This window comes from Macrosteles quadrilineatus, unplaced genomic scaffold, assembly GCF_028750875.1.
Source record: "Macrosteles quadrilineatus isolate MER2022 unplaced genomic scaffold, UCM_ALF_1.0 Scaffold_1__1_contigs__length_201487025, whole genome shotgun sequence".
NCBI classification, from domain to species: Eukaryota; Metazoa; Arthropoda; class Insecta; order Hemiptera; family Cicadellidae; genus Macrosteles; species Macrosteles quadrilineatus.
In genome coordinates, this window is record NW_026542594.1 from 120,758,491 (window position 1) to 120,777,148 (window position 18,658).

General features: G+C 38.2%; 1 protein-coding gene across 1 annotated transcript in view; it reads left to right on the forward strand.

Annotated features, from left to right (window-relative positions):
* The window catches only part of LOC128983975 (autophagy-related protein 2 homolog A), a 250,121-nt gene that overhangs the window by 149,722 nt on the left and 81,741 nt on the right, over positions 1-18,658 (forward strand). Inside the window, exons 21-22 of the mRNA XM_054403259.1 lie at positions 1,188-1,333; positions 16,735-16,879. Coding sequence (XP_054259234.1) covers positions 1,188-1,333; positions 16,735-16,879 — 291 coding nt within the window. The remainder of the gene's footprint in view (positions 1-1,187; positions 1,334-16,734; positions 16,880-18,658) is intronic.

Sequence of the window (18,658 nt, forward strand, 5' to 3'; positions counted from 1 at the left end):
AACATTGAGATCAATGATGTGGCTGAGCAAGAAGAAGAAGATGTTGAACAAATAGTGGTGGATGTGGAATTTAGTTTAGCATATGTGACTAATAAAGTTAAAACCAAGGGAAGCTTCTTCATTTACAACAATAACTGCCCTTCCATCAAGAGTTTCGGACTACTCACTCTGAAACCACCGACCTACAAAATATGTTTTTGGCCAAGATACCATTCCCGTTATATCTCTTTTCAGTTAGGTGTACATGCTTAAACCTAATTGTCCAATAGTACAGTCAGTTCTCCCATAACTTTATTTTAGAGTATTATGTCTCTTAAAATAACATTAAGTAATATAAAACCTTGTGCGATGTTTAATTGTGGTTCTCAAAACCCTCAAAGGCCCTAAGCAGTTGCATGTTTAAATTGTATATACGATGTTTTCACCAATCGCGTTTTTATGTGTGAATGCACACACATAAAATTGGCTTTTCTCAAATCTAAAGTGAAAGCCATTTATTAAATCTTGATTTATCGTAAATACACACAAAAAACATGAAAACCCAGTTGGTAATTTACTATCTATAAAAGGTATAAAATTACCTGAGTACTGCCAGAGTGATCCTGTTTGTTCCTTAATAATATAAATACAATTTTGGGAAAAATAAAACAAAAAATAAATACGCAATGTTTACATTAGCTGGTATATTTAAAACAGCTTATAGAAACCTCGTAGAAGAACTTCCATTAGAAAATGACTGAATCTTTGACGGCCTGTGGGCAGAGCAGGGGTAACTTTTGACTCTTCTGATATTTTTCCCACTGTCCTTGGACCTTAAGCTTTAAAATGAATCCTCAACAGCCATGTTACCTTTTTCCTAGCTCCAGATATTTAGATTAAATATATTGATTCAAACAAGAATTTTACATGTAGCTCAAAGTTGTTATTTCAAAATATATGTGAAAATGATTACGAGAAAAATATATCGAGATAGACTCTAAACCCCGAGATCAAAGAGTTGAGTGATATACATTTTTATGTTATTGTATTTCTATAATGTATGTAACGAAAGTATATCAATTTTACACTCAGTCTTCAAATGCTTACCAACATTAAATTCAAATTGCGTTCGCTGCAGAAAATTATTGAGATACAGTATTATAAAGAGGTAATGTTTTGTGTTGGACTTACAGTAATGTTTGTTGTAGAGTCAGATTCAGAGTCGGAGGATGGGGAGAACCAGTTCTACTCAGCCTGGGAAACTAAGCCTACTGGTAGGGGGACTACACAGAGCAGAGTCACTGTCAACCTCAGTGTGGGTCACGGCACTGTCAGCCTGGTCACCTCCGTCAAGGTACACACACACTAGCTGTAGGCCCGTCAAGTAGTCAATTAAAACTGAATATAATTCGGAACACCTAGTTTACAGGCATAAAGAAACATTCTGGCAGTTGTAATAGGGGAAATTGTCTTATATTTTACTCATTGTTGTGGCTTGCCCCTGAACTGGTAAGACAAATATAAAATAATAGTGGTTTAGTTACCTTTACTTTCGTCCCTGTTCAATAAAAAGTTGTAATATCTACAACGATCGGAGGATTATTGTAAAAGGACAAATAATATGAATGATAAACGAATCCTCAACAGTATTAGGGAAAAACTAACAAACAATAAAGCCATACTCACAAAAGCCGATAAAGGCAATTCAATTGTTGTTTTATACCAGAACGATTACATAGATAAGGTTACCCGTTTTATCAATGACAACGGCATCACCCTGATTGATAAGGACCCAACTCTTAAGTATACCAGTGTTATCAACAAAGGAATTAGTTATAGTAAAAATCTCCTGAAACCAGAGGAAATTAAAGCTCTAAAAATGATGAACTCTTCAGCACCTTCCCTGAGAGGTCTCCCTAAGATTCACAAGCCTGAAATTCCTATACGCCCTCTTGTAAATTTCACAACTACACCGGCATATAAGGTTGCTAAAAAACTCGATCAAATACTTAGATTACATTTTGAGTTCTTAGATAGCCACAGTTTAAAGAACAGCTTAGACTTGGTCGAGAAAACAAAACATATAGAATTAAGAAATCACCACACACTAGCCTCATTTGATATCGTTAATTTATATACTAACGTACCCATTCATGAGACACTGCAAATCATTGATAATCATCTTAAGAATACCCAATCTTTAACATCCGAGGCTAGAATTGAACTGATCAACCTGCTAGACCAGGCCCGTTTTTGACCCTGTCAGCGCCCTAGGCACGTCTAATAGTAGCGCCCCTTTGCAATATATATATAACAGGGTGTACACCGACCGGGAAATCCGGGAATCATGCGGGAGATCTTTGAACCGTGAATTTTGTATTTCTACCTGGAGTTTTCAATTTACCGTGATCGCTCATGACAACAGTGACGTTTCCGTGATCGCGCATGACAACAGTGACGTTTCCGTGACCGCGGGAGACAATGATAAATGTCTACACACGGCCACGAGGGATGATCAGAATTTTCCGTGATCGCAGAAGACAATGATGTTATCTACTATCTACAGAGCCGCAACGGATGATCAGAATATTACCACAATCACGGAAGACGATTGGTGTCCACACGACCGCGGGAAACCTCAAGAACTTTGCCGCGATCGCGGAAGACGATGATGATCTCCACAAAACTGCAGGACATGATTACAATTTTGCCGCAATCGCTGGAGACGATTACCATGGATTCACGACTGCGGGATACGTACGATATCTACAGGACCGCGGGAGATATAATAACTATTTCTACACGGCCACGAGGGATGATCAAATATTGCCGCGATCACGGAAGACGATGATAATGTCCAAATGACCGCAGGAAAAGATCAGGATTTCGCCTCATTCGCCGAAGACGATTATCTCCATATGTCCGAGGGAGATGATTACGATTTTGCCACAATCGCGGGAGGCGACTACTATGTCTTCACGGCCGCGGGGGTGGTCAGAATTTGAACGCGATAATGTCCTCACGACCGCGGGAAAATATCCGAATTTTGCCTCATTTGCGGTAGATGATAATAATCTCCTCACGACTGCGGGATACGTTCTTATATTGCCTCGATCATGGAGGACGATAATTTTATGTCCAAACGACCTGACTGCAGAAAATAGTAAGAATCGAAGCCGCAAACGCGGGAGACGATTACGATGAATCCACGGCCGCGAGTGGTTATTAGAAGTTTACCGTGATATCATGCAAATACTACCACAATTTTTTTTTATTTTCAAATTTTTGGCGCCCCCCAAAAAAGCCAATTGCCTCGCGCCCTAGGCACGTGCCTACCGTGCCTATTCGGTAAATCGGCCCTGTGCTAGACATTACCTTAAAACAAAATTACTTCAGCTTCGACAACAAGTTTTATTTGCAATCTGATGGCCTTGCTATGGGTTCCCCCTTGTCAGGAATTCTGTCTGAAATATTTTTGAACTACATAGAGAATACATATATATACTTTCAGAACAAAATCCAAAACAGAATAAAATCCTGTTTTATTACCGCTACGTCGACGATACCCTGGTCTTATTTGATGGTAATGCTCGCCAACTGCAGCTACTAAATAATTACAGTATCTTAACAGTATACGTCCGAAATTAAATTTTACCCTCGAAACAGAAAGCGATAACAAGATTAACTTCCTGGATTTTACAATAGAAAAACTCAACAATAGATTCAAGTACAGTATATACAGGAAACCTACTACTACCAACCAAACTATACACGCATCTTCGTACCACCCTATTAGCCACAAACTAGCTGCCTATAATAGCATGATTAATAGAATGATCAAGATACCACTGTCTCCTGAAGATTACAACACCAAAATAAATATAATAAAGTACATCGCACGTTCTAACGGCTATGAAACAAAAATTGTTGACAAACTTTTAATTAAACAGTTGAAAAAACAGTCGTCTGATAAAACTGAACAACAAAATGAAATAAAACCTAAATACGTTCCCATTGAATATGGCCACAGACTCCATAATTTATTGAAAAAAGAACTCAAACCATTCAACATAATTCCAGCACCTAGAACCTCCAATAAAATTGATAGCCTACTTAAACCCAAATCACAGCAAAATGTTAACCAATTAGAAAAAACTGGCGTCTACAAATTAAAATGTAATGACTGTGATAAGTTTTACATAGGACAAACAGGCAGATCCTTTGTCAAAAGGGCTAAGGAACATAAACCAAATCCCCGAATAAATCCTCAAAAATCTAGTTATGCTCAACACATTATGGACAAAGAACATAGCACTGGAAATATTGAAAATAACATTGAGATAATTGAAGTTTGCAGCAAAGGTTTTACTCTTGACACCCTCAAGGAATTCCATATTTATAAGGCCCTAAAACAGGATAGCGATAGCGTATTGAATGAAAAACTAAATTATAGTTCACATTTAATCTTTAATAAAATCATCCAAACATCTCAAGTTCGTCAGGCAAGTCTATCTTCAACAGACAACCCCCACAAGACGAGTCCATGTCCAAAGAAGGTGCAAGGGTCATGTAATCACAGACGCCGTCGCCCTCAGTGTTCTCCTGCCGACTCCCGCGACGGTACAAATTAACTGTTCACCACAGGCCTGTGTTCCGTCCACGAGAACCTTTTATTTTAATCAATATACGTGTGTGTTTATGTCCGTGTCCGTGTTTGTGTAAATATGACGACGTCCAAGCGACCGACTATGACAAGATACTTCTCGACTTGCTAACTACGTGACCATGACGCAACTAGCGTCGAAACCATGATTTTAGATATTACAACTTTTTATTGAACTGGGACGAAAGTAAAGGTAACTAAACCACTATTATTTTATATTTGAAATTGTCTTGTAAACAAAGGTCTCTTGACCACCTATTCCTTTCATCCAATTATAGGCCTATACGATATGCATTTTAAATTCGATAATTTTATAATAAAAACAATTTTGTCAATGTTAAAAGCCTTGAGGTGAAATTTGCGGCCAATTAGCACACTGATTATAAGTACAGTAGAGAGAGTATTGTCAATTTGAGAAATGTATTGTCCATACCTATCCTTTAATACCTAACAGTGGTCTATCATGCCCTGTTCCATTCTCACATCAGCTATGGACTGCTTCTTTGGGGGCACGCTTCGGAGTGCTACAGACTGCTTTTGCTGCAGAAGGCAGCGGTGAGAATTATCACCTCTAGTGATTATCTAGATCACTGCCGGCCCCTGTTTCGGAGTTTGGACATACTCACTGTACCGTCTAACTACATCCTGGTTTCGCTGGTTTATGTTAAGCGACATGAGGCCTCCTTCACCACCAGAAGCAAAATACATGACCACTACGTAAGAAGCAGATCTAATCTGGACATCCCGAGGCGTAGGCTAGTTAAGACCTCAAAGCACTTCCCGGACTTAGCGTTGAAGATGTTTAATAAGCTTCCAACTAGGGTTAGACTGCTTGAGAAAAACCGCTTTGAACGTGTCTTGGTGCGGTGGCTAAAGGACATGGCTTTTTACTCAATTGACGAGTTTTTTGCCGATTCACTCTCCTCCCTGCTCGCCATTTGTACTCTGTAAATATTAATGATAGTTAAATGTTTTCATATTCAATTTTATGTATGAAGTGATGTTTTAATTTTTTTATTGACATGAACAATCCAGTCTTCTCTGGTAAAAGTTCACGACAGGAGGTAAAAGGTAAAAGGTAAAAGGTTTATATCAATTTCACTGCACTAATTACTAAATAAATAAGTAAACAAAGAAAAGTAAAAACAATGACAGATAGTTTGTTTTGAAACAGCTGTTTAGTTAAATAACATTCATTTGGATAAAGAACTTGTTACCTGTAGAAGGAATTTAAAAAAGTAAACACGCTAGAAAGCTAGTGACTTAATTTTTCTTTGTTTATCATCCATATCGTTATCCGTTCTAATATCCGTGATAATTACCCACCCTAATTTCCCATATTAGTCAAACTATAAGATATTTAGTAGAAATAAAAGTTATATTTTGCCTACATCAGGGCAACGTAACCACACATGAACAAAAGCCAAACAATGTTTTAGATTTTACAAAATGATAGTAAGTCTACTTGCAGTAACCTAGGTCAATTATAACATTGTGTTAAATATATGTCATCCATCTGTTTATCTCTGGATAAAACTCGTCAGAGGCTGTGGTAGTAATTTAAAATTGTTATTCCTGGTCATCCTTGATCTCCTTGTATAATAACATCACTATTTTCAGGCCTAATCCCAAAAAAGTTTAAGCAGTCAAGCGTGTATTGTAAATAAAAAAGCTGCCAAGATTAATTAAAACATGTAAACATTGTTATTTTCCTACTCTATCTTAAAAAAATTGAGCAGTAAAATAATTTGCATAGGCTTATCTTTGAAGAATATTAGGCAGAGCCTCGAATTATATTCAGCAATGGTCTAACTTATCTCTGTTGTCTACTCATCTCCACTCATCTTACTTATATCCTTTAATCAATGACAAAATTGTAGACGTAGACTAAATAAAATAACCTCATAGTTCTATCTAATATTTTTATATCTGTCCAGCTCTAAGTTCAAACAAATTATATTGCACTAAAACAAACCCAAGACTTTAAAGACTGTTCTAAAAAATATTTTAGAACATCATATATTTTACGATGTATATTTAAATAATCTTTCATCCTGCCGAATAAATGAACATATCAATGATTATATCACCACACATAGTATGAATAAGTCAACCCTACAGATGTCATTTCATTTTTATCCGAATGCTGAATATGTGTCGCAAACGCTGAATGTTTACTTACAGCTGTTATGCAAATGGTAATACCAAAAGCTAGTCTATAATGTTAGCGCCGGCTGCTATACTTTTTAAAAAACAAAACTTAATTTTTTTTAAACTGAAACCCTAAACTAAAATTATAGCTTCGACATTCCCTAGTTCTCAAAATTATTGCTGGTGCGTATGCGTGTGTGTGTGTGTGTGTTTTCTTTTGTATATTCTATTTATAATAATTACTATTTTTTTTTAATTAGTAAATTAGTTAAATAAATTGAATTTTTGCTTGATGTGTTAAATATGTATATTTATATTAGATTAAGAAATTTCATTGTATTTTTATGTATTTATATTTAAGTTTGTCAGGTTAAGTGTAAGAGAGGGCCATGTGGCCTTTTTTTTGTTTGCCTGGTAAAATAAAGAATTTTCATTTCATTTCATATAAAAGCTTAGCCTACTGTTTATTTGATTTGTTATTCTTAAATTTAAGAGTTTCTTTTTAAAAACACGGAACGACTAAAGTCTAATTTCCTTTATAAAATCATATGTTTGCTTGAATAATATGACAACAGCGTCAACAGCTGCATTAAAGATAATGTTTAAATGGAGTTTATTGTAATTTTCAGAATCCTTGTAAAATTCTTAATAAGAATATTGAGGAATTGTAATAAACCTATGTTTTGGGATAAATCTTCAATTATGGTTAACTTTTTTATTATTGAGAAAAAATTAACTATCGTTTATGGTGTTAGTTTTAGTTTTATGGTACATTCAAACGATGTGCAAGATTGACCTAATGCAAAATACACAACTTGGATGATAATAATGATAATGATAGGTCATATGGTGTGGTTCATTGGCATGCCAGGTCGCCAGACCTTAAGTCCCCTGGACTTTTTGTAAGGCTATGTGGATTACTTGGTGTTCGGTATTCATATTTTTAGAGTATTTAGAAATTAATCATTATGTTAATTAAGTCACTGGTTAATTAATCATGCTAATGTGTATATAAATCACCACATTTATTGTAATATTATTTAGTCTCAGTAACAATTTATTGTAAATAGACTCCCGCTTTCAATATTCAAATGAGATTGCTAAGCCTGCTCGAATTTCCCGCCACAGTAAGGCCTATTTTCCTGTACTACATACCCATGAATCACCTGACGCCGTGTTTGCTTCAATCGCATTTCCTATTGGCCATCGAATTCCTAGACCCCTCTAAACCGCAATTGCATTTTTAAAAGTGTGAAACCGGCGATCGGGTCTGTCTGTCCACGGTCGGCGTCCATAACTCACGGTGTATTCCGTTTCTCGTATCTCGGGACATTAATTGCCCATTTTACCTCTCTTAAACGTATTTTTAGGCTATAGATTAATTATATCTGGCCTCCCTCTCCTCTATAGTACATTTAACTATATATACATTTTAATCTCCCCCTTTTGTTTGTGATTAAATTACTTAAATTGTGATCTAGTGCTTTCAGACTCTTCAAACCTCAAGACAGTGTGTGCGCGTCCGTGTATTACTTCTAGACTTTCCGTACGTTTTCACCGTGACTTCCGCGTATTAGTGAGCTCTTTGTGATTATGAACTTGGGTGCGTTGCGTACTCCAAAATTCTACAAAACAGAAGCACTCGGTCTAAGGACTCCGCCATCCGCCATCGCTCCACCATAGACGACGCCGCTGCCATACTCTCCACCTTTGGACAATTGGACTCAAGGTACAACCTTAAAGTTTTGTGTGTGTTTTAATTAGACTCTAAAACTAATCTCATTTGCCCCTCACAAGACATTTTATTCCATCTCGGGACCTCAGTGCCCTTCAAATTGCAGATTCGCCATTTTCTCTAATTTAATTATTTTTCTCTTGAACTATTAATTAGTTCTGGTCCTTCGAGTTATTAATTATTTTCATTTTCACCCATTACGCCCCCAACATTTGGTCCTTCGAGCCGGATTCATTGTCTAAAGTCCTGTGGTAATTAATTTCAGCCAATTTTCATCATCAACCACATTTTTAGCGATCTGCAATTTTCAATTTTCGCCATATTGGTAAAATATCGGCTCGCGTTCGTTCCGTTCGTGGGCGTGGTTTAGCAATCTCTCTCCACTCGCGCGTCTGCGCAGGTCACAATCATGTACAATTTGCTGTTCTCTCTAGTAGTAGACAATTTTTCCCTACTTGGCTTTTTTATCCCGAAAACGGGATTTAGTTTTAGTTGCGGGATTTAGTCGCGTGCAGACGGCCGACACTAGTAGCAGACGCATATCTCACACTCACTGTACAGCGTTTGTTGTTGTTTACATTTTCTCATTTAAGGTGTATTGTGTAATAAGGTTGATTGATATTATTAATAACCAACTATTAGGTTATTATTAGGTATTTACTATTATTCTTTGAATCAATATTGCTCTTTTGAATATCATACTAAATAAACAATAATTTGTCATTGTTATTTAACATTGTTTATGCTTTCTGAATTTTGATTTTAAATGAAGTAAAGTTAAATTAGTTCATCTCTGTAATTTTGGTTGACAAACGTGCGATATTATATTTAAGGTAATTTTATCTTGTCAATTAACATTTTAATAAATAGTTCAAAATAACCGTTTTTACTGGTTCTTATTACTAGTGTTGTACATATAAACAAAACTGTTAGCTAGCGTATTTGTATTGTGATTCATATTTCATTGATGGTTATAATTTTATGTTCCTTTCTCATTTATTAGGGTAATAACTTACTCTTTATGTTGCAATTCTTGTTTACTAAGGATTATTCTACACTGTTTCATTAATGAGGCCTACTCTCATTAAACTTATTTAGATCCATTTATTATTTTTGTAAATAACGGTGAACTTTCATGTGACTCATTCATTTGTTCTATCATATCTCTTGTTTTATTGTGCATTATTATTACCGTACTTGAATACTTTCAACTAAGCTCAATTGTTGATTTATAGTTTGGAAATCGAATTAAACCTGCCACACTCATTTAAAAATATTTTATTGCTATTTAACGTGTTGATAACTTAGTGTTTTTCACTATTTGCCTCAATTAAGCTACAAAGTAGGTGGATATATGTTTTAGATATTTATAATATTTTATCTCTATATTATTCAGCGGACAATTAATTACTTCATTGTTAAGCTAATACCATTCATAGGCCTAGCTACAAGCCTTTTGTGTACCCACAACTTCCATTTTCGTGTGAATACTTTCAAGTGAACACTTCACAATGCCTCCTAAAGCATCTGATTTTAAGTCCGCAATCTACACCCGTTCTACGGCGCTGATTAAATCACGTTTTGAAAAACTTAAGGCTACAGTAGATGAATTATCAACTCAAATCGACCCTCTAACACCATTACAACTTAAGAAATTATCCGCTTACGCGTTGGAAATAAAAAAGAAACGCAGTGAATTTGAAAATAACCTTCAACGTGCCTTCGTTCTGGAAGATGAAGGGATCGATGATAAGACTCTTTCCAATGATCAAGATGCTATTGAAGACATGTTCTCTCACATTCAAGCTACGATTGAAACTCTGGTTCCCTCAGAACCACCAAAAACCCCTTCCGCGTTCAGTGAATCGTTTTCTGTTTCAGAAACTCATCCAAGCTCACAAGTACGATTACCTAAACTGGACTTACAAAAATTCTCTGGCGATCCATTAACGTGGACAAGTTTTATCAATCTTTTTGACACTGCAATCCACCGTAATGCTTCATTATCCTCTGTTATGAAATTCCAGTACTTACTCTCTGTCTTAAATGGAGAGCCTCTCAATTTAATAAGGAGTTTAAATCTCACCGCTCCTAATTATCTAGTCGCCTATGAATTGTTACGTGACAGATATCACAACAATCGAAGATTGCAATCATTGCATCTTAACCAATTGTTGGACCTGCCAAACATTACGGCAACTTCACTCAAAGGTTTGCGCCAATTTGTAAACCTGTTTACGGAACACACACAAGCTCTTAAGGCATTAAATTGTGACGTTAGTGACAACAACCCCCTATTGTCCGCACTCCTTTTGCGTAAAATGGACCAGGAACTACGTAAAAAACTTGAATCGTTCCGTTCCAGTCAAACCGAAGATCCAGTTACTCATTCATTACCAGAAATTGGTGAAATAATAAAATTTCTTAACCAAGAATGTTCGCAGACAGAAGATGCTAACATACATAACATGTCATCGGCCCACAGAAGCATTCAACCTTCACCTCACAAAACCATACCAAAAAAGGTGCATTTCCGGTCTGACGTAGGCCTAGCCATGGTAGCTACTTCGAGATCTAATGCTCCCCCCTCTCATAGCTCTCAGACTAAAAATAGTCCTGTCTATAACAAATGTTTTGTTTGTAACAAAAATGATCACAAAGTTTACACTTGTGACGTATTTCAAAATAAATCTCCTCGAGAGCGACACGCCATTGTTAAAAAACATAATCGTTGTTTTTCTTGCTTGGGTGAACATAGCTCCAAAGAATGCCGCTCTCAGTTCACTTGTCGCACATGTAAACAGCGACACCACTCTCTCTTACACCTTGGTGATAATAATCAAACCTCTCAGATGTCTTTTCGACCTCAAGGTCAAAGAACTTCCCCGACCACTTCAGGTCCATCTCACACTCAGACTGGTGATGTTAATTCACAAGCCTCTATCTCCGCCACTGTCGCGGATGTAAGCAATTATTCTGCCCAAAATAACTCATGTACGACTTCGGGTAATTATACTGTATTACTCGGCACCGCCTTGGTCAAGTTGACTTCCCCTCAGGGTATCTCTCATGTGTTTCGTGCTCTACTAGATACTGGCAGTATGTGTGATCTGCTCTCAGAACGCGCTGCGAATCTCCTGAATATAAAACGCCAGTCTTCTCAACTCAAAATATCTGGTCTTTCTCAAATGGCTTCCTGTACTAAAGGGTCAACTTACTTGAATCTTGAAACTCTCTCAGGTCGAGTAATAGCCACTGACCATCAATTCCATATTCTTGATAAGATTTCCGTCGACTTACCTCGCTCCCCTATATCACCGGAAGTGCTAACAAAAATCAAGCCCTATGTTCTAGCTGATCCTACTTTTCACTTGCCTGGTGGCATTGACGTGCTTATAGGTAGTTCTCTGCTACCCCTCCTCTGGACTCATGAAAGTTACTCCCTCGGCACGCACATGCCTCATGTGATAGGTACTCATCTTGGCTTTATTCTGATGGGTAAAGCTCCCTGTGCAACTAACTCGGAACCCGTGTCAGGTTTTGCGATCTCTCTTCTCTCTGTTAGTGATAATTTACTACACTCTTCCCTGCAACGTTTTTGGCAACAGGAGGAACCCCCTCACTTCCAGGTTAAGTCACAGGAAGAGCTTCTTTGTGATGAATACTATAAAAAAATCACACTCTCGTGATCAATCAGGTCGTTATGTTGTGCGACTTCCGTTCAAGACGGACCCCTCCATTCTAGGCCAATCTAGGCCCATTGCTGAAAAGCGCTTGTTGTCTATTGAGCAGAAATTTAAAGCTCAACCCCATTTTTCACACTTGTATAAGACGTTCATGTCTGAATATCAAACTCTCGGCCATATGACAAAACTAGATTTTGTTGAAGACATACACCCACACTACTTCCTACCTCATCATGGGGTACTGAAGGACTCTAGCACGACCAATTTAAGGACAGTGTTTGACGCCAGTAGCAAAACCAGTTCCGGTCACTCCTTAAACGATATTCTTTTGACAGGACGTAAATTACAAACTGACATTTGTGACGTAATTTTGAACTTCCGCTCTCATAAAATTGTGTTTTCATGTGACATTCGGCAAATGTACCGCCAAATACAAGTGCACCCTGACGATCAAAAGTTTCAACTGATTATGTGGCGTGACGACCCTTCAAAGGAAATCTCTACGTTTCAACTTACTACCGTCACCTACGGCATGAACAGCTCCCCCTACCTTGCTATTAAAACTTTAATGCAGTTAGCGGAAGACGAAGGTGATGCCTTCCCTCAGGCTTCTCACTCTCTACGTCATCACACCTACGTGGACGACATTATCACGGGTGCTGACTCCGTTGAGGCTGCTCTTGAACTACAGGACCAACTTATCCAACTTCTACATCGTGGTGGCTTTGAACTTCGCAAGTGGGCCTCCAACTCCTCTGCTCTTCTAGAAAAATTTCCTTCGGAACATCTAGAGACTCCAAGTTTCCTGCAAGACGCTCAGCTTCCCCAGTACTCCATCCTAGGTCTCCATTGGTCTCCTGAAGAAGACTGTTTCTGTTACGCTTTCAACCCCCCGTCTGAAAAGCTGACTAAGCGCTCCGTGCTCAGCTTTATTGCCAAACTATATGACCCCTGTGGATTTTTGTCCCCATTAATCATGGTAGCAAAATGCTTCATGCAATTACTATGGACTCAAGGTCTTGATTGGGACGACCCTCTCCCTTCTGATCTCGCACATAAGTGGCATGTGTTCACTAGTAACACTAAAGACCACCTCGGTCAAATTAAGATCCCCCGAGCATTTCCGCTCGCTCACTCCTCTGATATCGAGCTTCACGGTTTCTGTGATGCATCGGAATGCGGTTATGCCGCGGTAGTGTATTTCCGGTGTGAATCTAGTGACAAAACAGTCATTGTGAAACAAATATTGTCTAAGACTCGTGTTGCCCCGTTAAAAAAGGTAACTTTACCCCGCTTGGAATTGTGTGCAGCTCACCTCTTATCAAAACTAGTGCATTATTGTGAAAAACAATTTAACTCTCTTACTACGAATACCACTGTATTGTGGAGTGACTCATCTGTAGTTCTTACTTGGCTACAAACCCCTCCATACAGACTAAAGACCTTTGTGGCTAATCGTGTAGCCCAAGTGCAAGAAATCATTCCCAGTTATCAGTGGCGGCACATAAAAGGGACGGAAAACCCCGCTGATTGTGCCTCACGAGGAATTCTAGCCTCATCTCTCATTGACCATCCCTTATGGTGGACTGGCCCACCATGGTTACAGCTCCCTGCGGCCAACTGGCCCCCCTCATGTTTTTCGCCGTCTGAACTCACTCCCACGGACGAAATTAAAGAAACTCCTCTTAGTGTACTTAGTGCAACAGTCGCCCCTTCGGAATGGGACTTATTGTCTAAATATTCATCTTGGTTGAAACTAACCCGTGTGCTAGCTTATGTACTACGATTCATAAACTATTCCAGGTCTAAAAACAAACTCTCTGGACACTTAAAACTCAGTGAATTAAATCTAGCGGAAGTGACAATTTTTAAACTAGTGCAAAAACTCCATTTCAGTGCGGATATTAAATTATTGAACAAAGGCTCAATATGTTCTGCACAATTACAGAAACTCACCCCCTTCCTCGACCCTAATGGTCTCATACGCGTCGGTGGCCGATTGTCACATTGTTCGCTTGCTCATGACATACGTCACCCTATTGTTCTACCCAAGTCTCATACTGTAGTGAATTTGCTTATAGACTTTTACCACCAGGTACACTTGCACTCAGGTCCGCAACTAACTCAATCACTACTCGCCCGAAAAGTGTGGATTCTATCGGCCAGGAGCGTTATCCGCTCGCGCATATTTAAGTGTCTTGTGTGCTTTAAAAATAAACCACGAAACAAAATTCCTCTAATGGGTGATTTACCTGCTCATCGGGTCAATCCTACTCGTCCATTCTCATCTACAGGCGTAGATTACGCCGGACCATTTAGTGTTCGTGTTTGCAGTCTCAAAGCTCTTAGACAGATTAAGGTCTATTTGTGTATTTTTATCTGCATGGCTACCAAAGCTATTCATATAGAGGTAGTCACCGATCTTACCACCTCAGGCTTCATTGCCGCTCTCACACGTTTTGTGTCGAGACGCGGACTCTGTTCCGATCTGTATTCTGACTGCGGAACCAACTTTGTTGGTGCAAACTCGGAATTACGCAAGGTAATCCGTGAAACCATCCTTACACCTGATTCGCAGGACAAAATTGTTCATTTCACCACACCCAAAGGAATTAACTTCCATTTCAACCCCCCCTCTGCACCTCATCAAGGTGGCTTATGGGAAAGTGCCGTTAAAAGTGCAAAATACCATCTGAAACGGGTAATTGGTGAAACCATTTTAACTTTAACCCAATTTCAAACTTTGTCCATTCAAGTAGAGGCAATGCTAAACTCGCGCCCTCTTACAGCTCTTAGTTCAGACCCTTCCGAAATTTCTGTGCTGACCCCTGGACATTTCCTCATCGGAGCTCCATTAGTTGCCCTGCCGGAACCTCACCTGTCTGAAGTGCCCTTCAATCGTCTTCGTCAGTGGCAGCTTGTCCAGGCTTTTCACCAGCGTATCTGGAGGCGTTGGCAGCTTGAATATCTCCACTCCCTCCAGCAGCGATCCAAGTGGACCACCCCTCATGAGAATTTGAAGACCGGAGACTTGGTGCTCATTCACTCCAATTCACCTCCACTCACCTGGCCTCTTGGACGCATTATCTCCACTCACCCTGGCGCTGATGGAACAGTTCGAGTCGTCACAGTGAAGACAGCTTCTGGGACTTTCACACGGCCTGTTCACAAGGTCTTCCCTCTGCCATGCAATGAAGACTAAGTCCAAGAAACCTACTCTATGTACATATTAGAATTAAGTGTGGTTTACGTTTGCTCTTGTGTTTTTTAATTAATTGTCTGTTGAAGCTGTAATGCTTCAAGGGGGCCGGAATGTTCGGTATTCATATTTTTAGAGTATTTAGAAATTAATCATTATGTTAATTAAGTCACTGGTTAATTAATCATGCTAATGTGTATATAAATCACCACATTTATTGTAATATTATTTAGTCTCAGTAACAATTTATTGTAAATAGACTCCCGCTTTCAATATTCAAATGAGATTGCTAAGCCTGCTCGAATTTCCCGCCACAGTAAGGCCTATTTTCCTGTACTACATACCCATGAATCACCTGACGCCGTGTTTGCTTCAATCGCATTTCCTATTGGCCATCGAATTCCTAGACCCCTCTAAACCGCAATTGCATTTTTAAAAGTGTGAAACCGGCGATCGGGTCTGTCTGTCCACGGTCGGCGTCCATAACTCACGGTGTATTCCGTTTCTCGTATCTCGGGACATTAATTGCCCATTTTACCTCTCTTAAACGTATTTTTAGGCTATAGATTAATTATATCTGGCCTCCCTCTCCTCTATAGTACATTTAACTATATATACATTTTAATCTCCCCCTTTTGTTTGTGATTAAATTACTTAAATTGTGATCTAGTGCTTTCAGACTCTTCAAACCTCAAGACAGTGTGTGCGCGTCCGTGTATTACTTCTAGACTTTCCGTACGTTTTCACCGTGACTTCCGCGTATTAGTGAGCTCTTTGTGATTATGAACTTGGGTGCGTTGCGTACTCCAAAATTCTACAAAACAGAAGCACTCGGTCTAAGGACTCCGCCATCCGCCATCGCTCCACCATAGACGACGCCGCTGCCATACTCTCCACCTTTGGACAATTGGACTCAAGGTACAACCTTAAAGTTTTGTGTGTGTTTTAATTAGACTCTAAAACTAATCTCATTTGCCCCTCACAAGACATTTTATTCCATCTCGGGACCTCAGTGCCCTTCAAATTGCAGATTCGCCATTTTCTCTAATTTAATTATTTTTCTCTTGAACTATTAATTAGTTCTGGTCCTTCGAGTTATTAATTATTTTCATTTTCACCCATTACGCCCCCAACACTTGGTCTACTCACTCATCTTTAGTGGACGATAATCAGGAAATTCACAACCGGATAATGAACACAGATTAGCTAGTCAAAGGAACGTTGTCTTTTAAAATTACTAATAAATTACTAATAAATTACTAATACATAATTCATAACATTAAGCTAAAGTACCACTTTATGACTTTATTTCTGTCAACAGAATCCAGATGCCAGCAGTTCCAGCAATGGCCACATCCAGCTGTTAGTGAAGGAAGTAGACTTGTTTGCTGTCACAGGGTTTAAAGGTGTTCCCCAGCAAAACTACATATGTTCACAGATCAACAGTTTTAACCTTCTACACTGCAGTAAGTCTGTTAGTGCTACGACTGATTCTTTATGTAGGCTAAAAGTATGTCAATTGATCTTGGTAAGGAGTGTTTGCTTTTTTTATGTATAAATACTAGGGATGGGTCGTTTCCAAAAGTGGATTCTCGATTTCACCAATTCTTGGCTTTGGAATCAGAATCGAGATTCGAGCACAAAAAGTCGATTTCCTTTACGATTCCCGACTCATCTGCAAATTTGCGCGATTGGTAAATTACCGCTATTGCCGTGATCACAAGACGACGAATACGTTTCTGTGACCATGGGAGACGATGACAATGTGTAAAGAAAATAAAGAATTTGCCTAATTCACACCTCTAAATTGATTATTCTTTTCAAATTTTGATTGCCGCTAGGTTGGAAGAACAAAGTGGATAAAAATATTTCAACAGAGCGTTGGTAGTGGAAGCTTGATGTTAAGTAAAAATTCAGTGGGCCCTGTATAATAAAATTATCCCCAGAAGTCGTTATGGGACGTCCTTGGTACTGTTTAATTCTTACAAAAACTGAAACAATCTTAAAACTACACTGACTCTATTTTTGCACACTACCATACTAAATATAGTGTTGTACTCAAGGTATATCTTTTGTAGTGGCTTCTTAATGAATGTTATTACAAAAACCTGTTTGAATTAAAGTATACTAGTACCAGAACTGAAATAACAAAAGGTAAATGAGAACCAGCAGATAATTAAGAAATCCAAATATGTATTTATGAAACCAACTTTAAATATTGAATACAATTATTTCAATTCAAGTAATGTGCCAAAATGTGTGTTGGATTCCTACCACGGTATATTTGCCATTGAGACTATTTCACATTTATATTTGAATACTCCTTTTCGTTGGCCAACGACTATAAAACTTAAGTATAGATCTCATCGTGCAATTGGTTACGACAGATTAACTGTAGGTAACTCAAGGTGACAGTATAAAAAGTATTTATTATTTATTGCTACAAGAGTGTTATGGTGGATCCGTCTATATGTGAACACATTCCCACTCTCAACTGCCTAAATCGCACCAGCAACCCACCTCGTACTCCCAAATATATTGAAATTCCCCCAACAATTATTTTAATGGCAAATATACCTTTATTTATTGATTTCAGTAATGATTGTAACACAATATCAGCGTGCTTGTAATGACAAATCTGTATGCAAAGGCTTTGGTTGAATTATAGTAGTTTTATTACAAACAATGAACGTTACTTTTTATGAAGAATATTGAAAATACTGTTGTTCTTGTACTATTACCAAATTATTAGATTAAAGTAGGGGTGTGCAAATAGTGATTTTTGGGTTCGAATCGAATCAAATACTTCATAATATTTTTGAATATCGAATATTACCGAGCAAATATTTATGTTATTAAGACTCCAAAGAATTTTCCAATCACAGCTTTGGAACTCTACTAAGGTTAATAATTCTCATGTTAACCAATGTAACATTTTAAAATAATCAATTTTTGTCCTTACCTATTTTATTTGTTCTTTTTTTTGTAAAAAAATGGGTACAGTTAGTACAGGGCTTCCAGTATTTTTCTCATTTTATTAAATTGATCTATATACTCGTATATAAAGCTCAAATACCACCTACTCATTCATTCATTCATTCACTCACTCACTCATCACGAAATCTGAGAAACCATAAGACCTAGGAACCTGAAACTTGCAGGCATCTTCCTTTTGGGCAGTAGACGCTCACTAAGAAAGGATTTTACCCTCCGACCTCTGGGCTCCGCCCCAGTGGCTCTGGAGT